The following is a 24,549-nucleotide window of genomic DNA, read 5'->3' on the forward strand; positions in this document are numbered from 1 at the left end:
TAAAACAATCCCAGGGGTTTCAAATTAATAATAATATGTTGTTCTTGGAATATTAGTAACAAAGGGCGCCCTTTACAGGAATGTGCTCCTTTAATTTGTGAGGAAATGCTCATCTTGTCTATGTATGGATACAGGGACTAAATGTGACATGAAAATATAACCATATGTAAAAATCCTTAATTGGTGTCACAGTAATTAATAAAATTCAGGTTTTGTGTTGTAATTATAGTGTTAAATCCTTTCGTATTGTTTATCTCTTTAGAAACTGTGGATATTGTTGGATGTAAACTGAAAAGTTACAATATTGTCTAGTAAAGCATCCACACACATTCTTGTACTGCTATTCTTGTGAGGACTTTCTTAGGCATAATGCATTACCCAGCCCCTTACCCTGAAAATTTGGACTAACCCTCTTTACCCTAACCTAAACCTAGTTCTAACCCCAAACAGTCTTTTGAAATCAAGAGGACTATCCAAAATGTCCTGAATGTGGATTTTTTGGTAAACAGCAAGAAAACAAACAGAAATCTCTGACAAGTGAACATTTTATTTTAGTTTTAATTTCACCCACCTCGGTCAACCGACAGTTTTACAAAATATTAATAATAAAAATAATAAACTAATAATACAATTTATGTACACCAAACAGCACTCAGCAGAGAAGCAAAGCAAAAAGAGGATAAATACACTGAAAATAAAGCACATAAAGGTATTAGTATATCAACGTTGTGCAAGGGCCATTCCAAAAACGTTTTCAAAAATAATAAACATGCAAATAAATAGCACCAAATTAAATCTAAGAAAACCAAAAAGGGGAAAATGTCAGTCCTCTGAATAAGGGAGCCTTTTTGTAAATTTTCTCATGATGACTGAGGCCTTTCTGCCACCCTAAGAACAGTAAAAAAGTAATATAATTAAAGATAATGACAATTTAGTTAGCACAATGAATGCAATTGAGTGGTGTGTAATCACCGAGGTCTAAACATGAAACTCACATTTCTCCTTTTCCTTCATTCCACCATATTTCATGACACTTCAGGTGTTCTTCATCTCTCTGTTCACACAGTTTGAGACATCGTTCAGTACAGTTACGCAATCATTTTTTATAAAAGGGCTGATGCCAGACTCACCGCCTTGGTTAAGACTATGGAGTAATCGGGCAAGAATTCTGGTTTCTTCCTGGACTCGGCACAGTTTGCCAGAGAAATTAAAAAATCTCTCGAGTATGATAATTTGCCTACAAAATGCAGCTCATGTTAACATTTGTTGGATTTTAAATTCTGAAGAAAAATCTTTTGAGGGGAAAAATAATCACACTTAGTGACTTTTTCATGATTCTTACCTTCTTTCTTTTTATTCGGGCAAAGAATCTCATAGAATCTCTTGATGTCAACACTTGTCTATTGAACACAGATTGACAATAGTGCATTTAACTTTTCTTTAAATGGCTTCAATGTACCAGATATTTCTTACCTCCTGATCAACTTCCTTCATTAGTGCCTGTGCACATGTAGAGGCATAAGGGCTGGGATCTAAATAAAGGAATGGACATGGGTATGATTGTCTTAGAATAATGCTGATTAAAACAGGAGATTTAGTGCGAAGGCATACCTATTACAACATTAACACAGCGCCGTAGGGGCCTTGCAGGCTCCAGATGTTTTTGGAGGACTCTTCTTCTTGACACCTCCATCCTGTAGTCAGGAAAGTTCAAACCATTTCAAACCAAGGGCACTCTAGGATGTGGTCCTCACAAACAGATCAGTTATGCTGCTGCACACAAATGGGAGTTTAGACGCCTCGACAGCGTGTGTTCAACACACAAAACGTGTCAAGGATGCACAGAATCGTTTAGTTTTATTTAGGAGAGCTGGCACAGATGTACAAGGAGAAAATACCACTGTGACTTGACGGGATCACTGGCGAAAAACGCAATTTTTCCACTGAGTCTTTTGGCAAATAAATTATTTTAGAATGTACTTGTTCTGTGTTGAATGTAACTTGACAGCTAGCGTGAACAGACGGGATTTGATTAGCTAAGCAGTAAACTAAGTTGATCGATAACAAAAGCGTAATATTAGTTCAAGAACTGGCTGTTCCTGTATTCTGTTTCTTAAATATGCGCAAATGACACATTTGGAGAGCAAATTGACTTAGAATATCACGTGTTTCAACAAGGTTTTTGTTGGATCATCGGCTAACATTAACCTTAACATTGCTTTGTGTAATTGTCAGATTTTAATATTTCCTCACCTACCTAATATCAACGCCAAAATGTACAACTTTTAAAGACTAAAATGCTGACAAAAACAATTCCCAAAGGGATGTTTTGAGCCTAGCCACGCTGAACATCGTCTTTTCTCTGACGAACGCTACGAACATTTTAAATCAATAGAAAAGTGCAAAAGACACGAATTCTTCGAAGAAACTAAACACCAATGATTGAACCCATCACCTGTATTTGAGCAGAAATCCTCAGCTTGTTCTGCACTTGTTTGCTGCAAACATGCCAAAGTAAAACCCGACTTCCGCTCGGGCTCTTTCAAAATAAAAGCAAATCTATCGCTGCTGTGGGACGACGTCAAAAGTTTTGGAGTTCAGGTTCATTTCAATTTCAAATGTTATTGCAATTTAACCACTGAAACACTTCACTTCTTGGCTAGAGGTCAAAGACTGTCTCTTCTTGTGGTGAAATCATCACCTAAGTTTATTTTAAAGCAAAGCGAGTGAGAAAGAGGCGGGTGAGAGCAGACACTTCCTGGACATACACTTTTCTTTTAATTAAAAACAAAGCAAAAAAAAGTTTCACATGAAGCAGAGTACAATCATTTACACCCCCTCCCTCCCCCAATACAGATGAAGGAAAATCCAATAACCTGTAAACTCAAAAATGTACAAAATTATATTTAGAATCAATTGAAGCCACGCCCTGCAAGATAGTTGAGTTCTTCTGGTAGAAACACCTCACAATGACCCACTGTTTTAATCCAAGCGCCACCATCACACAAGCAGCAGCTGTACTTTTCTTGAACCTATTGGCCTCCCACTCAGTTCTGCCATAGCTATCATCGCCTCCTGACGGGACTCAAAGGCTGCTGTTGCAGACCCTGAGGGTTTCCCGCTCTGCTCATACTGCAGCGACACAGATCCCGGAATGAGGCGGTAACCGTAGCAAAAGTCATAGATCTCTTCCGTTCTGATTTGAAACGGCAGGTTGACGAGCCGCACGAGCGTGGGACCGTCGACATGCTCCATCTGGGGACCAAAGTCACCACAAACACCACTTCCTCTGTCTTGCTGACTGCAGGAGCCTGCTGGAGAGGAATCAGAATCCCAGCCCGAGTTGGGCTGACCGTATCTTTTGCTCATTGGCCCATTACCATCGTGAGGATTCCTGTGGTCTGGATACTCGCCAGAGCAATAATTCTCACTCCTCCTGTCTGAATACCGCAGTTTTCTTGGGGGTGGCTCCTGCAGTGGGCTATCACCGCCCACCTGCTGCATCTGAGAAAGTGAAATACATTTCAGCATGACCTCCGACCCGAGAAACCTCCGTCCATTAAGAGCGAGCGCCCTCGTCGCATCCGCCTCCGACTGGAAGACAACCAAAGCCCTTCCCATTCCGGTGCCTGTGTGGTCATGAAGCAGCATCACCTTGTCCTCCGTGATATCGAACCCATGGAAAAAGTCCATTATTTCAACTTTCCGCACATCGAATGGTAGATTCTGCACAAAGAGAACGCATTTTTCAGAATTTGTGCTTCTGTTTTGAGCAGGAGGCCGTTCCCGAGGCCTTTCGGAGTCCCCCTGTCCCTCATCTGGGCCCTGAGTTTCCAGAAGGGCGATCATTTTCTCTCTCGATATGGGGCGAGTATAAACCCATCTGTTAAAAAACAACCTTTTTTCATGACTTAACGCCTCACAGTAGTCATGGAGGTTCTTGAACAGCACAAATGAGGATCTGGTTCTCCTCCCATCGCTGGAAACCAGGTGCAGGATTTGGTCGTTTTGAAGGTTTGCATTCTGAAACAGGTTTCGTATGTCTTCCTTTTCTGCCGTGTAGGACAGATTCTCCAAAAGGACACAGTATTCGTCATCAGCCGGATTGGATCTCTGGGCCAAAGGGGACGGAGCCCTTTGTTGATGCAGATTCCTGTCGTTGCGAAGAGGTGACCTGTCCCGTTCAACGTTGGCCTGCATGTCGACCATCTCTGGCAGGCTTCCTGCATGCTGGTACCAATAATTTGCTGTCGACTTTGAAACCTCCACATATCTGGCCCCGATGTACTGCCTATGCCTCTTGAGGGCTTCATACGTATCGTCGCTGCTTCTAAATTTGACCAGACCATTCCCAGTGTTTGAACCATGTCCATTTTTCAGCAGCACAATTCCATCAATAAGTAACCCATCGAAAAAGTTACTGACATCCATTTCAGTCACAGAGAAGGGCATTCCACGAAGATAGACATACAAGTCCTCAGTCTGTGAAGAACTCTGGGGCTCAGGGGAAGGGGAATTACCCAAACGACCACCTAATCTCTGGCCAACATCAGACTCCACAGATCTTCTAGAACATCTTGGGCTCTCTTCAAATTGCCTCATTTCTTCCAGCTCTGTGATTTCTGTGTTTCTTTCTAGGGTGTTCTGCATCTCCGTTTGACTACTCAGGAACAACTGAACCGGCGAACCCCTAATGCAACCCCCTGAACGATTCATGGCTCTTCTTGCATCTTCATCTGAAGCAAACAGAATAAACGCCTCGTCGTGCTCTCCACCAATAATGTGCACCCCTCCATCCGGAATTTTGAGGCCAGTGAAGAACTTGCGAATATCCTCAGACCCTGCTGTGATTCTCAGCCCCTGTAAACGGATGACGACCACCATGATGAAGTACAAACAACAGCACCTGCAGACAGAAGGGTATAACAGAGTATTATTGCCAAAAGAGAATCGCTGCCTCAGCGCCAACTCATTGTGACCTGGAATAGCAATGTCAGTTCAAAGGTGACAAAAGTTTCCACGACGATGCCCATTTCAGCCACTCAACAGTCATCACAGTTGGCTGGGTTATCTGAGCTGCTATGTAAGCAACTCAGAACCTTTGGCCTCAAGGTAATGTAGCCACTGAGGAAAACCACAAATCCCAGGCAAAACCAGGTCTTTCACGTCACTTCAAATGATCACAGCATTTGCGCATTAACCATAAAGCAAAGGACCAATCTCCAACAATACCTGCGATATTTCAAAGTATCAGAGTCAAATTGCAACCTGTTTGTACCTTTGAAACTGATTTTGTATCTTGGCCTGAAAGTATTAGTCCTCAGCAACCTTCAAGCTAAATATGATCTTCCTCCCGTCCATTGTTTTCAGTTCCCCAAGCAGTTAGTTTTCCCATATGATGGTTAAAAAAAGTAATTAAACCACCATTTAATTCATCCTAAAAATGTATATTTAGGAGCTATCGAATGATCCATCTTCTTGTAATCCTGATCAGGAGGAGGGTATGATGACAGCAGTCCTGGCAGTCATCAGGCAAGATGGAGAACTCTGGACATCACAAGCCCACACACCATTCAGTGACTGAACCCTTGGGTGGTTGTTTCAAGATTCCATCTTTAGACTGGGAACATAAAAACCAGAAGAAGCACCCAGAGATAAAAAGTCAGAGAGAGGAAGAAAAATGCACTCTCCTCTCCTCATAGGTCAATGATGATGTCATCAACAAATTTTCTTGTGTCCTTTTTTGCATTTCTCTCCCCTCTGCGCCACCTTTACTGGCATCGCCGACTTCATAGCTGTGCACTGACCTTCTATCCTCCGACATGTAACCCACTCATTATTATAAAGAAAGGTTGTTGTAATTAATGTATTTGCATGATTTATGTGTATTCTCTTCTCTATCTTTCCTCCCCATCTCTGTCCAGCCAGCCATCAGCAGGAGGGTCCCCCATATCAGCCTGGTCCTGCTCAAGGTTTCTTCCTAATAAAGAGGGGCTTTTTTCTTGCAACTGTTGCTTGTTGGCTTTCTGTGAAGCACCTAGAGACAATTTAGATTGTAACAGACACTATATAAAGGGGGGCTGAAGTCAACAGTGCTCATCATGATGCCGTGCTGCCTCCAGCCAAATGTCTTCAATGCAATCCTATTTCATGACTTTCATCCACGCCATAATTCCCCTGGTCCAACAACTTCCAATGATGGTTCCAAAATGCATTCTGGTAGAAATAACATTGAATTCCAAAAATGTATTCCGCTGTTCCGGATCATTCTTTCCAACAGTGGACAAATTCGTTCTGCTTTCAACTCCAACATACTTCAGTATTCCCATTAATCACATCAAAGCATTTGGCTGATAATCGCGACTGTGCTGTGGTTATAACTACTTGTTGGGACGTTCATTACTACCAAATAAGAGTCTATACCAGAGCACACAGTGCTGCAGTTTATCTCTAATCAGAAAACCAAAAACACACCACACTGATATAACTTCATCCACTAGTAAGAATTCCACGCAATCTGTCGCAAACACATAAACCAGCACATCCGAAAGAAGCATCAACCAATTGCCCATCGGCTTTAGTCAGTCGCGTAGTTTCACCAAAAGCCTAACAAAAACACACATTTCCACAAAGATACCATTTTATGGTTTATTGGAGAACATGTGTCCAAACGCAATCCACCAAAACCTTCATATTTAGCCACCGTAGTTACGCAGTCAAGTAGGCCGCAGCATTAAAACAACTAACGCCTTCCGAGTACGAGCAAAGACAACCGTTGCTATATTCTAACTTCCCAGAGCAGGACTTACGCAATAGATAAGAACGGATTCTTGTGCAAAATCAACACAAGCGAAAAATATTCCGACCAAAATCTGCCTTTTCACAAATCAAGCAAGTCGACCCCTTTCTTCTTCTTCTTCCCCCTTTCTGTTGCGGCGTTTCCGGTTGGACCCTTCTTCTTCTTCGTCTTCTTTACCGCTGCTTTTCTTCTTCGCGCTTTACGGAGGCTGTCACTCATCTTGTGGCTCGTTACTGCCATCATCACCTCGGGAGTGCGCGTCATAATCCCCGTTCAATAACTTTGAAATAAATAAATTGTTCTTCTTGCGTCACCCCCTCTAAAAAAAGATCTTTGTTTTCTAGCAAAACTACACAGACTTTCAATCTGGCAGGGTCCATAATGTTGCATTGTGATCAAAACTCATTGGATTTGATTGGTCTCTAATCATTAGAGCAAAGCAGTAGAAAAGGCCATTCTTTGAAAACCTGAGACTGCATTTATTTTTTAGTTTTTAGAACATTGCAGCGCCCTCCTACGTTTGATTCTCATGTAACGTTGTTATAAACGCAAGCCACAGTAGGAAACTATAAGAATCGGTGTAGATTTTAAAAAAAAGAAAACAAAACAAACAAACAAAAACCCTCCCATCGACTGTATGAGATTGTAATCTGTCACCGATGACAATCCACGGATTAAATAAGACTCTCTGAGTTGTGGGTTTCCTCGGGCTTCCCATGTTTCGCTCTCGACCTGTCCTCTAACTCTTGGCTAACCGTGAGCTCATGCTAGCTGGATAGTATCAACACTGATCCGAGCTGGGGCGCAGCAGCGGCAGCGGAGGAACCTATGAGCCGAGGATCATTTGCCACAGCTCCGGATGCATTTGACGTAGGGACACACGGTTGTTTGGTGTTTCTTAAAGAGGCGATCGCGCTGTTGTGTGGCGATGGAGCGGCAATGTGACCTCCTGCACTTCGTGGAGTGAGTACCCCGTGAGGCGACGAGTTTTGTCCACATTATCTTGATTGTGACTTCATTATCTCACCCCACGCAAGACAAAACATCCACGGCTAACATGCTAAATAAGCCGGGTGCGGAGACTTGAGAAGATAGGTTGCATATATTTCTAAAGACCGTTTTTATTTTTCGGTAAAACACACAACTACACCTCCGCCAACACCGTGCTTTTAAGACACCCCCAATCGACACTGACATAAAGAAAACTATAAGAGAATATTAATATTAGTTGCATTAGCCTGTTCGCTGCTAAGTTTCCTCGAGTCAGCTAAACCAGCTAGCGGTAGCTTGTGGAGCTAGTAGTGTCTACGCTAGCAGTGTTAGTATAAACAAACCTGTCCGTTTGCAGCGGTAAACTACTGTTAAAGACAGTTGGACTCATGTGCAAAGCACATTCGTGCATAGAATTGCTGTACATGCAAACATCTCCAGTTTGAAATGTCTGTAAAGCATCAGGAGCTACAGCTATCCTAAATGGTGGCCCACAGAAGCTCCGGGGCAATGGTAGCTTCTCAAAGTTAGCTTCGCTGGTGGTGACAGTCGCAGTCAAATATATAATGAAATATTCGCTGCCACCCTAGCAAGGGGTTAATATGTCATATAGCAAGTTTATTAGGTCCATGTCCATAAATCACAGAGCTAAATGGAATGGCTTTGCAACATATTGTCTTCGTTTTCACAGTGGTAAGAGCAGTCTTTAAAGGCCATGTTTTGGCTGCACGTCGTCCTCCCGCGAAGGCCGAGTTTATTTTTTTAGTTGCATAAGTTGCTTTTAGTAAGTCGTGGTTTGTTACCTCACATGTATGTGCGTTCTTTCACACCAGCCTTTAGTGTTTGCCTTTTGTGTTCCCTGTGCAGCCTAATAATGCCATGCACGCTTTTGATTCGCTCTACATCCATTTCCATGTATTTTCATCCTGTGGGTGATTCCAAGACTTAACTGTACCCAACCCACAATAGTTGAACTGTCAACTGTCTGCAAACTGACAAAGAAGGAACAGAAATGGCTGTTGCCCAGTTAACAGAGCTCCAACTGGTTTCTGTGCATTCCTTGAGCAACAAAAGCAATTGCTGCAACTTGTTGACATATATAATGCCAATTCTTTACACGACACGCCCGGTCCCTAATGTTGAACACAATAAAGTTGAGTTTCTGCATTTTTTTTAACAGCGTGGTTGTTCATTCAGATGTGAAAATGATAACATTCCTTCCTTGGTAGTTGTTGAGTGCAACAGATTCCCTTCATTGCAACTATGTCTTTCTTTTGTCAGGTGTGTCGTCGCTTTTCAGAGTCCTTTGCTCTGATTCGGATACTTCTCGGCCAGCAACCCTAAAGGCCATCTAATCTTAGCTGAGTTTCTCAATGGATACTCTCCTCCAGTCAGAGATCAGGTATTAAACGGCACACTACGAAGCTCACTGCATTACCAGATGAGTTCAAATAGGAAGCTAAGTCTAAGTTTTGCTACTATGACTACAAAAAGGACACGTATTTCTGAAAAGTCTTATAAAACCCAAGGATGTGGTATTCAGCAATACACTGTTACACTATTCTTGCAGCTGTTATTATTGATTCACTAACAAATCTATTTTAAGCTGTCCGTTATGACAGAATGTAACTGCAGGAGAGCTCCGTTTTGAAGGTCGCCATGACAAAGAAACAGACTATCTCCTAAAGGATTCATTGACCCACTTTTAGCCCCATACCCATATGGAGCACACTTCAAGATGCAGAGAATGTAATAGGACAACATTAAATGACAGTTTTGTAAAGGACAGTCCAGCTCCTGTTTGGTTTGATATATTTTTTGTCTTGTTTCTGTCTACTCGGTATCTTTGGGTAGAGTCTAACAGATGACCAAAAGTGAACATTCACGTTCACACCAAGGCTTCAAACATCTTTCTGATGATGGGGTCTATCTTCTAATGGGAGATTTGCGCTGTTATATATGTTTTTTATATATATATAATAATGATGATCTTGAGGATTGTTCTTACTTATACCTGGAGGCAGAGCTCAGATATGCTTCTGAGGTTGTCCTGAAGAGATGGTAGGAGAGTTCCCAGCATTATGGTGTGATGAGAGGTTTTGGACTTTTTCATATCTCAAATTTACACCTGTGTGTTTTTGGTTTCATGTAGGATTTATATGAAGGACATTTATTGTGTTTACTGATTTCCTCTTTTTTATTTTCATGTTCCCAAAACGTCCTTGAACTGCAGAGAAGAGGGAAGCGGTGCCTCGGTAAGTAGCAGACACAGATTCAGCTGTGTGATATTAAACAGCCTCTATCATCTCCAGAAGGTTTGGAACCTGCTTACGCTCAGCCAACCTGAAAGGCGCCGGCCTTTTTTTTTTTATTCTATGGTTTCTATAGAAACGGTGTGTTGCAACAGACACAGCAGAGCAGCCTTCACAGATGAGGTCAAGTCAGGTTTATGCGTAAGACACATTTATGAACAGGTAATACTGGCCAATCGAATCATGAATGTGCTGCTTTTAGAAAAGAGTAGATTCTGTAGCTCTGCTCATCTGCTATTCACTTATTTTGTTAATAAATACGCAGATATCGCTTGACTGAGCTTAAATTCAAATACGGGCAAAGATAGAAACATCGTGGTTTTGTGTGAGTCTAAGGGGAAAAGATGTTTTATCGTGGACACCTGTAATTCCAAAAAATATTCCTTTTATCTGTAAGATTAGTCTTTAAATCCATTCCTGTGGTTTCATGTCACAATTTACAGAGAATTCTTGTTGCGGTTTTGATTGTGTTCCCTTTTTCCTGCCACAGGTGAAGGTGGAGGGCCTGTCCAAGGCAGCTTTAATCAAGAGCCTGTCTCCCAGAGTCATACTGTCCAATCATCTCCTGCCCAAAGGTACGAAGATGAAAGTCAACCTGGAGGATCAGGGCCGTCAGAAAGTGTCCTTCAGCTTTGCACAGACCAAGAAGCCATTGCAGAGCCTGTTCAGCATCCCGACCAGCCCTGACAAGTCTGCAGGTGACCTTCCCCCCATCTCGTCACCGACAAACGCGGACAAAAGAGGCCAGGTCGCCGAGAGGAAACCCGAGCTAAAGCTAACGCCCGTGTCGCCAGCAGCAGAGACGATTGCCCCGAGTGTCGTTTCCCCGGCTACAAAGCTAAAAACAGACCTGAGTAAGATGCATTTCAAAAAACAGATTCTCAGCGTCTCTGTGACAGAAGAGGACCCAGCACCCGGCGCGCTAGAGGAACCAAACTCATTTGAAGTCCACGATCTGCCAAACTCAGCAAGTCAAAGTGCAGCTGAATTCTCTCTGCCGCCTCCTCAGAGTTCTGCCAGCGTCCGCCACTCTGAAAATACTCCCGCTGAATCCCCCGAGACAAAGGCGAGTCCCGCTCTCAAGAAGCCAACTGCTCCCTCAGGAAAAGACAGCGAGAGTTCCACCAGTGCTGAGGCAGAGTTCTACAATAGGAAAACCAGGTCCCAGTCTGCTACTGCTCCCCCTGGATCGGAGTCTGATGGCGATACAGCCCCGATGTCTTCCAGTCACAAATCAGCTGATTCCAGTAGAAAAGCAAGCTCTGAAAGCAGAAACAAAGAGGTGAAGAAGTCTTCCTTTAACACACATGTGGAGGACAAGGATAAAGGTTCCTCGAAGCGCTCGGAGAATCACGAGAGGTCGTCTAGTTATTCCAAATCGGACCGTGACTCTAAACACACTTATTCACGCTCGTCTCGATCGGACAAAGATCGCAGAAGGACCAGGTCAAGGTCGCGCTCGCGCTCGAGATCGAGGGGATCTCGAACCAGTTCATCTCACTCAAGACCGGACAGATCGAGAGGCGACTGTGGGTCCCGCTCCGATAGATCCTACTACCACGACTCTGACCGCAGATCACACAGAGGTTCTCCTCGCAGAGACAGAAGACGCTCCCGCTCTCGGACCGACAGAAACCGTGACAGTTCCGACTCTGAGGATGATCACAGGAAGGCGAGGACGAGGGCGAGTGATTCCAGCAGGCCTTCAGCCTATTCAGGCCTATATAAAGACTCTAAATCATTTTCCTACTCAAAGTCTGAGAAAGGCTGCAAATCTTCAGATTCTCCTCACTTGTCAGAGTTTGATAAAAGAACCCAATCCTCAAAGTCTGACAGGACTTCAAAACGACCGTCAGATTCAGATTCCCAGCGCAAGGGCTTCCCTGATCTGGACTCCAGTTACCGTAAATCTAGCTCCCATCACAAGTCAGAAAGCCACAAATCATCCTCTTCGAGCACGCGCTCTCGCTCTCAGATGCATGAAAGACACCAAAAAAGCAGCTCCAGCGATTCTGACGCAGAGCAGAGAGGGAAAACGCATATCTCGGACAGAAGGTCGGGCTCAGAGGAGAGCTCCCAGAAGAGAAGCAGCACGGCAGATTCGAAACAGGTGACGCCTCCCAGAACCTCAGTGCAAACCAGTGAACCCGACAGACAATCACCAAATGTGTTTCAGAGCCCTCACAGAGCAACACAATGTGCAAATACGGCAGAATCTTGCACTCAACGTGAATCGGAACCGAGCGACTGCCACCTAACTGGCAGTGAGTGCAACAATCAGACCTTTGAGGAGCAGGTGGCGAGTACAGAAAAGAGTTTGCAGGAATCTCTTCCCATGATGATGGATACAGACTGCCTAAATCAAGTAAACGTCACCTTGGAGATTTATAACCAGTCTTCTGAGGACCGACCACATGTAAACTCTAGTCCCGCCATCTTCAGTTCCTGCAATGACAGTTTAGCGTGTAGCCTGGAGAAGGAGGTTGTTGGATCTTTTCCAGGAGCAGCATTAGTAGATAAAGAAGATGCATCTATTGCACAGGATGCCCAGCAGAGCTGTAAAACGGAGGTGATTGAGCTGAATATTGTTTCAACGGTCGATGTGCCACACGGCACAGAGATGTCGCTCAAATCCGAGTCATCGTGCGTTGAATCAAGGAATCGGGTCACGGTTAAACCGCAGCTGATGGATACGGCAAAAAAGAGCAGCGTTGGTACTAAAAAGTCTAGGTGGGACATTGTTGGGCAGGTCACTTCAGACGGCGATAATTCGCAAAGGACTTTGTGTTCCGAGGGCAAACCTACTGTCAAAAAAGTAATCTCTGTCAAAGAAATCGAGCTACCTCATCAGCAAGGTTCTGATTCCAGTCAGAAGGATATCGAAACACATTCCACACAGGGTAGGCTGACTGAAATCTGGACGCACGACGTCATCTCGAAAAGCACCGAGATGCACAGAGAGCGAAGTGAGCCGTCCCAGGGGGGCAACAGCGGCCAGCGTGTATCCTCAAACGCCTACGCAGACAACAGAGCTGCAAACATCCAGATTTGCACTGGTGACGGCGATCACGAAGGCGCTAGTAGCAAACTGAGCAGGGCCGATGGATCGGCGGGGCTGAGTGAGGCCACCGATAGCGACAACTCGGAATATGACTCCGATTGTGGCGAGGTCATTAAACGTTTGCACTCTGTGGTGGTGGTGCCAAAAAATTCTTCCTTGACAATAGATACGCACGACACGGTGGCAACACAATGCACTCCATTCAGCAGATCAGGAGTGCAGAACCCCAGTATCCTGGCTCATGTGAATACCAGTGAAGTCCCACAACAAAGGCTGGGAAATCCTCCCGCTGCGTTCGTAGGGACCAGTGTTACACGGACTCACGTGAACGATTCATCTTTTAACAGCTTGTTGTGCCAATCCCAGAGCAATATGATAGATAGCACCAGCCACTCTGAGGCCTCTGCCTCTATTAGCACTCAGCCTTACACGGCTGGTGACATCAGTGTCCAGGGTACCGTCCCTGGCCCCACCCACGGAGACTTTATCAGACAGTGTGAGCAGGAGTGCAAACAGGGTGATACAAGCAGCAGGGGTGAAAAAATGTACTCCCATTATCAAGCTGTTCATTTTTCAAATGCTGACAATATCAACGGCAAGATTGGATTTAGCCTCGGTTGGGGGTTTTCACAACCAGAACAGCCCAGTAGTACATACCAGCAACCAGACAGCAGTCACGGGCCGCACTTGGCCAGCACGAAGATGACAGGAGCCTTTCTCCAGCACCAGGAACACATGCAAAGCACTGCCTTGTGGAACCACCAATCCCTGAATATGCAGAGCAGCGGGCAAAACTTCCACCACATGCATCAACATTATCAGGAGACTACAAGTGTCGTCCATCCCGACTCCTTAACCAATGACCACGATGACTACAGCGGTGAAAAACGCAGTAAAACAGACAACGACAGCACTGGTTCTATCTCGCATCCTTTGGATCCTTCCAGTTTTGTCCAAGGTCATGAAATAAGCAGCAATAGCAGGGGCTCCATCGTATCTGACCCCCCCAGAGATGACCACTTAAGACCTCACAGGGGCCGGGGGCCCCCGAAGAAAAGGCGTCCAGAGGTGGAGTCGGATTCAGACAACGAAGCAGAAGCTGGGCCTGCAGACAAGAGGGAGCGTCTCGGAGACATCGGCACCTCTAAGGAGACCCAGGCGAAGACCGACGCACACCGTCCGTCTCTCTCCCTGCAAGACTTTCACGATGCCAACAAATGGAAGGAGCATTCTAAATCCAAAAAGATGCCCCCCTACTTTGACCTAATCGAGGAGAATCTCTACCTGACTGAGAGGTAATGCACCGTGCGGCCAGATCGACACATCTGCTGAGGGATCTGTGGCTTTGAGCGCTTTTGTATCTGTACTTTTCAGAAAGAAGAGTAAATCCCACCGAGATATCAAGAGAATGCAGTGCGAGTGTCCAGTGCTGCCCAGGGAGGAGCGTTCAAAGGGAGCGTTGGCCTGTGGGGAAGACTGTTTGAACCGTCTCTTGATGATTGAATGGTAGGTGGATGACGATGATTTTTTTTTTTTTCATCAGGAAGGCATTTTCAGTAGCTTAACTGATGCAACGCTTTCTCTCCCCCAGTTCCTCGCGGTGTCAGAATGGAGCGTATTGTTCTAATAGGCGCTTTCAGATGAGGCAACACGCTGACTTTGATGTTATCCTCACAGAGGACAAAGGATGGGGACTCCGAGCAGCTAAAGATCTGCCCTCGTATGGCTTTTAAACCCTCCTAATTTTCCACTTTATGTTCTTTTTCACATCTATAAAAAAAGACATTTCATCGCAGGTATTGGCCATGTTGGCGAAAGTTTTAACAAAGATTTCCTTTCCTAGAAACACATTTGTGCTTGAATACTGTGGGGAAGTATTGGACCACAAAGAATTTAAAACAAGGGTGAAAGAATATGCTCGCAATAAGAACATACACTACTATTTCATGGCTCTAAAGAATAATGAGGTCAGTAAGAAATTGTCAGTTTGGGTTTTATCACCATGTCCTCCAGGTGACATGACAGCAATTCCCTTTTGCTTTTGTCTCCCATCAGATCATCGATGCAACACTCAAGGGTAATTTATCTCGGTTTATGAATCACAGCTGTGAGCCCAACTGTGAGACACAGAAGGTAAAATGGCAAAAGAAAGCACTTGAATGATAAGACAAGGCTTTATTCACTAATACTGACTTAACTGATGTTAATTGGTTTCAATCTCTTCCCAGTGGACTGTCAATGGTCAGCTGAGGGTCGGCTTTTTCACCACCAAGGCTGTCACTGCAGGAACAGAGCTGACATTTGATTACCAGTTCCAGAGATATGGGTGCAGTTCTGTTGTTAATGCATGAACTTCAAAAAAATGTTACTCTATGATTGGGGGTTTATTTATTTTTTTATGTTTTTCTACAGCAAGGAAGCACAGAAATGCTTCTGTGGAACACCGAGCTGCAGAGGATTTCTGGGTGGAGAAAACAGAGTTAGTGTCCGGGCAGCTGGAGGGAAAATGAAGAAAGACCGTAGTCGAAAAAGTGCTCTCACCACGGTAATTTATTTCATTCATAAGATCATTCCTGTAGGTCGTGGCAGTGTTACAAATACAATATCGAGAGATTTGCTAAGCTACACTGAGCAACTAACTCAAAACATTGGTGACATTAAGATAATTCGTCATCTTAATCATCAATCATTAATTATCACAGAAGTTAATCAGTTTAGAGGAGTTAAAATTCACATTATGTGAGAGAGGAAATGATGATTTACTAACAGATAATCAATTAAATGACAGTTATGTTAAAGATCATCCCGGAGGTAGTTGCTGTTTTCTGTATTTCATGAAACTGTTGTATATCACATATGAGTGATTACATTTCTGCGTGAGACGTGACCTCATTGCTGTCTGTTAGTCCATTTCTATCATTGTGTTTCTCTGACTTTGTTGCTTCCTAGGTTGATGAGGAGCTGGAAGCATTACTGGAAAATGGAGAAGGGCTGTACGATGAAAAACAGGTGGTGTCTCTCTGCAGACTCATGGTCCGAGTGGAAACCATGGAGCAGAAACTCATGTGCCTCAAACTCATCCAAGTACGATGACCCGAGCAGTTGGTACCTTGTTTCTGATGCTGAGAGGTGTGACTGTTGTTTGTAATATATATGTGTCGCACAGGATACTCAGAATTCATCGTGTCTGAAGCAGTTCTTAGACCATCATGGGTTGTCTTTGCTCTGGATCTTCATGGTGGAGCTGTCTGAAGCTAAAGGCAACAGTTCCAATAACACCAAACTGCAGTTAGAGGTACATTCCTATTGTCGAGCACAGGCAGGAGTCTGTCATACACATTTTCCTGTTATTTGAGTGTTGGTCTTTTTTTTTATACCATTGACAGATTCTGAAAACCTTGGCCGTGCTGCCCATCTCTACTAAGAACATGCTGGCAGAGAGCAAAGTCCTGACCTTCATCCAGAGGTGGGCCCAGACAAAATCTATACTTCAGCCTGCTGAGATGGATGGGTACTCCAGTGAGAATACATCCCGTGCTCAGACGCCCCTCAACACTCCTGATGGAACTTCCTCAAAAGTGGGGCAGGAATTAGATAGCGACAACACCAAGCCTGTTTCTCGCCGCCTTAAAATTATCAGTGAAAACAGCCTTGACAGCGCAATGTCCGATGCTAGCAAAGTGTCTGATGGGAAAGAAGAAGAGGATGATGAGGAGGAGGAAGAAGAGGAATCCTCTAATGCAAATGGGAAACTGTTGAAGGCAGACCCTGGGGGTGAGGCTACAGACCCTGGGGGTGAGGCTGCAGACCCTGGGGGTAAGGCTGCAGACCCTGGGGGTGAGGCTGCAGACCCTGGGGGTGAGGCTGCAGACCTGGGGGTGAGGCTACAGACCCTGGGGGTAAGGCTACAGACCCTGGGGGTGAGGCTGCAGACCCTGGGGGTAAGGCTGCAGACCTTGGAGGTGAGGCCGCAGACCTTGGAGGTGAGCCTACAGACCCTGGGGCTAAGGCTACAGACCCTGGGGGTGAGGCCGCAGACCTTGGAGGTGAGGCCGTAGACCTTGGAGGTGAGGCCGCAGACCCTGGAGGTGAGGCTGCAGACCCTGGAGGTGAGGCCGCAGACCTTGGAGGTGAGGCCGCAGACCTTGGAGGTGAGGCCGCAGACCTTGGAGGTGAGGCCGCAGACCTGGAGGTGAGGCCGCAGACCTTGGAGGTGAGGCTGTAGACCCTGGGGGTGAGGTTACAGACCATGGGGCAGAAGCTGCAGCCCCTGGGGCAGAAGCTGCAGAACCAACCAAAGGAGCTGTGGTTGATCCAGTGGAGGAGGAACAGAAAGATCCTGGTGTAAATTCTGACACTCAACGCGAGGAAACAGAGAGGGGTTTGGACCGAAACATTACATTGACGGAGGTCTCAACAGAGGGTCATTCAGATCGACAAATGATGCCAGTTATAGCTCACAAGGAACAGAGTGGAGAGGAGCAGCTCAGACACACAGCGTCGGAGATGACTGATCTTGAAGGACACAAGCCTGATTTTGAGGCAGAGAGTCAGCCTATGCAAGTAGATGCGGTTGATGTTCCACCTCAGAATAATGAAACGGAGGTAACAACACAAGATGCTGACAAAGCTGCTTCTGGCAGTGAAGAACAACCTGGTGAAACCTCCACAGATGCTACGCTAATTTCAGAGACCCCAGAGGCCTGTGTGCCTTCTGAGGTTTCACAGGCAACCCCTGCGGAGACATCGGTGATAGGCACACCTTCTCAAGATGAGGAGGAAGGCGTCTCCGATGTGGAGAGTGAACGGAGTCAGGAGCCCCAACTTAATGCTTTGGATGTTAGTACGATGGCGTCCCGGCTGCTAGAGAGCTGGAAGGATCTGAAGGTAAAATCAGATTGAATCACTCTCATACAATTTCAAAAAAGTGCTCTTGGGAATTGTAATGTTTTCTTTTTCAGGAGGTCTACAGAATACCAAAGAAGAGTCAAGTGGAAAAAGAAGCAAATGGTAAGTTCACCTCATGCTGATATTGGACCCTGTCCTGGAAGCTTATTGAAATCTGACTGTTTTCTCACAGATCGCAGTCGTGATCGGGACACGGCTTTTACGCCAAGATCTATGTCCAGTAGCCGAGAGCGGGAAAGGGAGCGAGACAAGGACAGGGAGCGTGATAGAGACCGAGATTATGACCGAGATCGTGATTGGGACAGAGACTGGGACCGGGACCGGGACCGGGACAGAGACAGATCCTCTGACAAAACTCCACGTAGCACCGAGAGACGGAGAAGGCGTTCCACTTCCCCACCTTCGTCCTACGAAAGGAGCAGTCGGCGAACTGAGGAACGGTAATACCATCCTTGTGTTTTTGGGAACATTGCATTGAGGGTCATATCTACCTTATTGTTGCAAAGGGCATTAGTCCAATCTGTTCTCTTTAAGGTTTGACCCATCTAACAGCAACAAAACCCCTAGAGGTGCTGTGGGTGGGAAGGAGCGGAACAAGCTGTCCACAGAGGAGCGCAGGAAGCTGTTTGAGCAGGAGGTTGCTCAGCGCGAAGCTCAAAAACAGCAGCAGCTTCAACAGCAGCAGCAGCAGCAGCTACAGACGATGGCATACAATGCCCCTCTGGCCTACACCTCCAGCCCTGGGTTCATTACATATCCTCCTGGATATCCCATGCAGACCTTTGTGGATCCCTCCAACCCCAACGCAGGAAAGGTACTGCTGCCTACCCCTTCAGTCGAGCCCACCCTCACTTACGAACAGACACCTTCCCAGCAGAATATCTCAGACATTGGACTCAACTCTCCATCCTCCACTTCTCAGGCAACTCCAGTTTCTAATCTCTCTCATCACATCACCACCACTAACCTCACAACTGGCAGCCACCAGCAGTACGTGCAGCCGACTGTAGCAACCCAGGACGCCGGTGTAGCGGTCCTGCCTGTACCAGCTCAGACGGCCCCTCAGGTTCAGGGCCAGCAGAGCTACACCACTCTCTGGGATCCCACTACTCAACAGACGGTGACAGTGCAAGCCCAGCCGGCACAGCAGTACACTGCAGCCCCAGCACAGGCTCAGCCTCAGACTGCCATTTATTACCAGGGACAGCCATGCCAGACCATCTACAGCATTCCCACTGCTTACCCTCAGCCCAACACTCCCGTTATACAGGTAGAGCCTGCCAGTTGTTGAAACTAGTCATAGTTTCTGACGTTGTAAATAATGTGTAATGACTCTTTTGTTTTGAAGGCATACAGTGAGCCAACTGCTAGTTACCTGCATTCCCAGCCTGTGTATTCTGGTCATCAGCAAGGAGTAGTGGTCCAGCAGGGAGGCACAGTCACCACCATTGTTACATCACAAACTGTCCAACAGGTAGTGCATACACATGATGTTGTCAAGCACCACAGAGGAAGGCACTAGATATAGCATTTTCAGGAGTTGGGCAGGTGTGATACTACAGATGTACTGGATTCCATATTTTTTTTAATGGGCGTGAAACTCCATTCGCAGCGTAAATTCAGATTAAAACTCCAGATTGGCCACAAGGGGGCACTATATACACTACAGTTGTGTAGCGGTCAGAGATGAAAGCCAGTATGATCGTCCAGCCCCATCTCATGTAAAAGACAGTGCCTTTTAAAATGTAACCAAAGGAAATGGCTTAATGGGCTCCATTTGTAAGTGATATCCTAAACGTAAACAGATGTAAATAATCATGAAAGTCATCTTGCCTTCTAAAATCATGCTTAATTGAATCCAGCTTTTCTCCCCCGCAGCAGTCAGGAGAAATTGTGGGTATTTCTCTGTAACGTATAGGATGCTGAGACTTATTTTTATGTTTCTGTTCCCCTCCAGGAAATGATTGTGCCCAACAATGTGATAGACTTGCCCCCTCCCTCTCCTCCAAAACCCAAAACTATTGTCCTACCTCCTAACTGGAAAGTTGCCCGAGACCCTGAAGGAAAGATCTACTATTACCATATTGTCACGAGGTTGGCATTTATCCATGTTTGTGAAGTGTGTTTGTGCCTCCAGATACCATGAGCACATTGGACATTGTTTCTCTCTGTGTATCAGGCAAACACAGTGGGACCCTCCGACCTGGGAAGGCGGCGGGGAGAACACTAATGTGGACCACGAATCAGAGATGGACCTGGGAACACCCACCTATGATGAGAACCCTAACAAGGTTAGCTTTGGGCAGGGGACTCTTTCAGAGGATGTAGATAAGGTATGTGCTGTAACTTTTAGTAACATCTACTGCCCTTTTCCCCCCACATTAAAGTGTTTTAAATTTAGATTTCTCCTATGGTTCCCAGAGAGGCTGCGCTTGGATGCAATGTATGATTATAGTGTTTGTTCCTTGAGATAATTAAAGATGTAGCACAACAGATCACTTACAGCTGTGTCTCAAAGGGGAAAAAGGGGGATGACACCATTTTAACGAGCGTCATGAGTCTTCCTCATAAAATGGCGTCATAAGAATCTACGAGGAGACAAAGGCAGAATCCAGTCATACCCCCCCCTGCTCAGCTATGTGTCCCTTTGCCTTAAGGCCATAACAGGAGGGGGGGCTCTGCTCATCTCATCTCCCTCTGCATCATTTGTTTCCCATCATTTTTATCCCGTAATAAAACCCATCTGGCTGAAACAGCATTCATTTGTTTGCCCTTTTTATGACATTCCATTTACAAAAGTGTACTTCTCATCTTTTTATGAAGTATTTAAAAAGATGCACCAAATTTTGTGCGCTTGTCCACCTCTCATTCATGTGATTTGTTCCCATGACGGCACGTTTGGATTCCCACTTGTGTCCGGCGCCATCGCGAGGCTTCCTCGACCACCTTCATGTTAGCTCTGTGTACGCCATGCTGTCCTGTTTTCACGTGTGATTCGGCTCGGTGCTCGGTCACTCCGGGTGTGAGGGTGTCCTGTGACTCTTGGATGTGGTTTGAGTTTGTTCTTTTTGGAATTCTGGCAGCATCAGTGTGTGTGAGAATCCTTTGCACTTGCTTTTGATCCTGCCAACTGTACTGCGGGTCTGTGCCTATGAGGCCTGAGAGGCAGCATCCTGGCAGGATATCCCTGCTTTGTCTGTGGTCGCTGGCGAGCAGGTGCCCCCCCCACCTCACCTACTACTGGATTTTATTTTTTCTGAAACTGACTTTTAGATATTTAACAGGATTTTGTGAGTTTCACTGTGAATTTCAACTCTTTTTTGGTACCTTTCATTGTTTCTGTTGCAGTTTTCCACCAAGACGGCTGAGGCGGACACTTCCAGTGAACTGGCTAAAAAGAGCAAAGAGACGTTCCGTAAAGAGGTGAGTCGCCGTGGCGATGTTATTGAAAGCCCTCTGCTTCAGTCTTCTGATTATCTCTGCGTCTGTCACAGATGTCCCAGTTTATAGTGCAATGTCTAAATCCTTATCGAAAGCCGGACTGCAAATTGGGCCGCATCAGTAACACAGAAGACTTTAAACACTTGGCCAGAAAGGTAAGATCAAACAAATATATTTACCTGTAATCATATAGGGAAACCATCCCGTAACACTGCGCAGTTTTAAACCCTTTCTCAGACAGACTACAATGAAAGTATTGGCAAATTTTGGACTTTGAAGGGGGAAAAAATGATAAAGTTTCCTCCAAACCAGAACTAAATAGGCCATTTTTCCCCCCACTCCTTCCAGATGTTTTTATGTAAGCTCTCTGGAAGGGAATAACACACCGTTCATGTTAAGCATTATTTCCTGTCCTTTTGTTTTTATCTAATTTATCTCCGAGAGTCAAACTGGGATGCATCAAAGTGCAGGTTTGTGTTTAGTGCTCACACATACCAGAGCTCTGAGAAAAGGGGCACAGCACAGAACGCACTCAGTTATAAAGGGCAGTGGCAGGAAGAGAGAATTAGCAATTCGGATCCACCGTACATTGTTATTATGTCATTTAGTGTCCTCTGGTAACATACTGCTAACTGGGTTTTTTTAATCCCTGTCTTCTCGTCTAGCTAACGCACGGAGTTATGAATAAAGAGTTGAAAGCTTGCACCAACCCCGAGGACCTCGAGTGTAACGAGAATGTGAAGCACAAGGCCAAGGAGTACATCAAGAAGTACATGCAGAGGTTTGGTTCCGTGTACAGGCCCAAGGAGGACACCGAGGTGTTCTAGTCCACACAGACGAAGCACAGATCTGCCTTTTCCACTCACTCCTCCGTGTACGTACTGGTCAGTTTGAATCTGTGAGCTACTTTCTTAGCACATATTTATGATTTAGTATTGCACTGGTGCCCAAGGAGCTCTCCAGTTCCCTCCGTGGCGGAGCTTCGCTATAGAAAGTGTCAGAAACTCAAGTTTCACTGAACGACCTTACACGTGAAGACCTCGAGAGGTGCTACAGACTGTTTATGCTTATTTTTAAGATTTATTTTTTTGTGGATTTGTGGATCTTATATGTTCCTGAGATGATAACCTCATTTCCACCTTTTAAACTTCTCCTGAATTAGGAAGACTCAACGGAATCTGCGTTTGATGTCATGTTTATCAGGGTTTTTTTTGTTGTTTCACTGTTTAAAAATGGATCCAAGACGGAAGAGTCCAGTCGCCTCGGCCTGTAGAATTCCCTTTTCCTTCCCTCTCTTGTGTACGCCTCATTTTCCCATAAACGACTTTGTATCTGGTGCTGCTTTTAACTGGGCTGTGGAGGTTCCAGACTTCCGCTCCACAATCCCCGCCTTCTTAACCACCATTTCGGAGCCTCTGTTGTTTTACGAATGCATGTTGTTGGCTGACGTCAGCGTGGCATCCTCATGGAATTTCCTCATTTTTCTCCCACACCAGGAGGAGCTTTTATTCACACATGTTCATCGAGCAACGGCACGGTGGCGATGGCGTTACTGATTCTGCGTTTTTACTAATGTATCATAATGGGAGCAGGGTTTGAATGATGTGTTTGATGTGCTGTGAACTCCATTATTTCTCCTCCGACCTTTCCCACATTCATTTTTTCCCAGTTTCCTCTTGTTACAGGAGACGTACCCATGAAGGTTATAGAATTGCCGTTTTAACCATTTCTAAGCATCCCGTGCATTACGTTCCCTCATTAATAAGTCCTAGAGTGATGTTAGAGATGCTTGAGCTTGCCTTGCCACACCGGCTATTAATAATTTCCACAATTTTTACATTGTCGAGATAGTTTGTTGAAACTTATTAAATTGCATTTAACGAGTTGCGACATGTACATTGCTTTATATGTGAATATATTGAATAATAGTTTTGGGAATGTTTAAAATAAGCAGACACTTTGTAAAAGGACACAGTTGAAAGTGTAAATAATCTGTATAAATGTGGCCGACCTGCAGGAGAGTCGGGTCAGGGAAAACAGGGAGCGCTCCCACCCTCTCCAGCTCAGCTCTCCTGACGCTGTTCCCACGTTACGCTCTCAAATTAAGGACCCCTGCTGTACTCGCAGCTCACTTCTTTTATTTCTGTGAGGGAGGGGGGGAGGTCATGCATTTCTGTTTATTATTTTTTTATGTACAAAAGTTTCACCCTTCTGTAAGTATTGTGTTACATTGTCTGTAAAACATTTTAAAAGATAATAAACTCTTTTTTTTTCTTTTTTTTTGTAAAATTATGGGTTTCCCTCCTGTGTGGCTGAATTGACACTTGCAAGGCAGAGATGGACACTTCCCGGTTCCTCGGTGACCCCCACCCCCCTTCCCCCACCGCTCGCCTCCCAGCGTGCACATTCCGTAGCTCCGTGCCTGAGCGCTCCAGACCACAGTTAAGCAGTGCCGTCTGGAGAATGTGACGGCATGTATCGCTGGCCATGCGAGACGCCTGCTCCCACTTAGAACTGAATTCAAAGAGATCATTAACAGATTTGAGTTCAGAGTAGAGAGCAGCTGGGGGGGGGGGGGGGACTTTACTCCAGAATATTCTCATAATTTGTTGTTTCACACTAAAATTATTAAATAACTCTTAACTTCACCTCTCCAGGATTTAGGTCAGAAGTGTTGTTTTTGTTTTTTTTATATTATTATCCCTTAATAAGTCGTATTATATTCCAAATGTTGGCACTGTGAAATCTATCAAGTTACCTTTATATATTTGGATACAGCCAATAGCCGGCAGCTTATGGCAGACGGAACATGCATATCTCTGTGAAGAGGCCTGATCTTGTATTAAAAATATGAGTTCTAACTTGTTTGTTTTTGCAATTTGTATTTTGATTTATTTTTTTTTACTGTCCTTTTAGTCTACTATAAAAATATTCAAATTAATTTTTAATCACATGTAACTTTTTTGTTGATCAGGACCAATTTTTCGCATCACCCCCCCCCCCCCCAAAAAAAATCCCACACATCTGCAGGTTAGGTT

At 45.1% G+C, this 24,549-nt stretch overlaps 3 protein-coding genes across 5 annotated transcripts; 1 reads left to right on the forward strand and 2 right to left on the reverse strand.

Moving 5' to 3' along the window:
- Positions 1–527: 527 nt before the first annotated feature.
- Positions 528–6,944, reverse strand: gra (granulito). 2 transcript variants are annotated; one of them, XM_057045020.1, is made up of 7 exons: positions 6,810–6,944; positions 1,612–1,694; positions 1,474–1,532; positions 1,343–1,400; positions 1,131–1,237; positions 996–1,054; positions 528–888 (listed from the first exon to the last, which is right to left on the reverse strand). In XM_057045020.1, exons 2-7 carry the CDS (start codon positions 1,691–1,693, stop codon positions 861–863), a joined length of 393 nt encoding a protein of 130 aa, XP_056901000.1. In that variant the 5' UTR covers position 1,694; positions 6,810–6,944; the 3' UTR covers positions 528–860. The 2 variants fall into 2 exon arrangements, with proteins under 2 accessions (XP_056901000.1, XP_056900999.1); XM_057045019.1 differs by lacking the exon at positions 6,810–6,944 and adding an exon at positions 2,456–2,586.
- On the reverse strand, positions 2,756–6,969 carry rbm12bb (RNA binding motif protein 12Bb). 2 transcript variants are annotated; one of them, XM_057045007.1, is made up of 2 exons: positions 6,867–6,969; positions 2,756–4,906 (listed from the first exon to the last, which is right to left on the reverse strand). In XM_057045007.1, exon 2 carries the CDS (start codon positions 4,882–4,884, stop codon positions 3,001–3,003), a length of 1,884 nt encoding a protein of 627 aa, XP_056900987.1. In that variant the 5' UTR covers positions 4,885–4,906; positions 6,867–6,969; the 3' UTR covers positions 2,756–3,000. The 2 variants fall into 2 exon arrangements, with proteins under 2 accessions (XP_056900987.1, XP_056900986.1); XM_057045006.1 differs by lacking the exon at positions 6,867–6,969 and adding an exon at positions 5,279–6,816.
- Positions 6,970–7,445: 476 nt separating this feature from the next.
- setd2 (SET domain containing 2, histone lysine methyltransferase) lies at positions 7,446–24,372 on the forward strand. The gene is given in 22 exon segments (XM_057045001.1): positions 7,446–7,762; positions 10,023–10,044; positions 10,592–14,457; positions 14,537–14,668; positions 14,754–14,882; positions 15,006–15,129; positions 15,218–15,295; positions 15,391–15,488; positions 15,575–15,707; positions 16,112–16,246; positions 16,329–16,457; positions 16,549–17,342; positions 17,344–18,049; positions 18,124–18,172; positions 18,243–18,510; positions 18,605–19,340; positions 19,419–19,544; positions 20,028–20,164; positions 20,250–20,361; positions 21,419–21,493; positions 21,565–21,666; positions 22,177–24,372. Coding segments are annotated over 22 exon segments (8,148 nt in total). The 5' UTR covers positions 7,446–7,727; the 3' UTR covers positions 22,339–24,372.
- The last annotated feature ends 177 nt before the right edge of the window (positions 24,373–24,549 follow it).

The sequence above is a fragment of the Takifugu flavidus genome, chromosome 10, assembly GCF_003711565.1.
Source record: "Takifugu flavidus isolate HTHZ2018 chromosome 10, ASM371156v2, whole genome shotgun sequence".
In the NCBI taxonomy this organism is placed as follows: domain Eukaryota; kingdom Metazoa; phylum Chordata; class Actinopteri; order Tetraodontiformes; family Tetraodontidae; genus Takifugu; species Takifugu flavidus.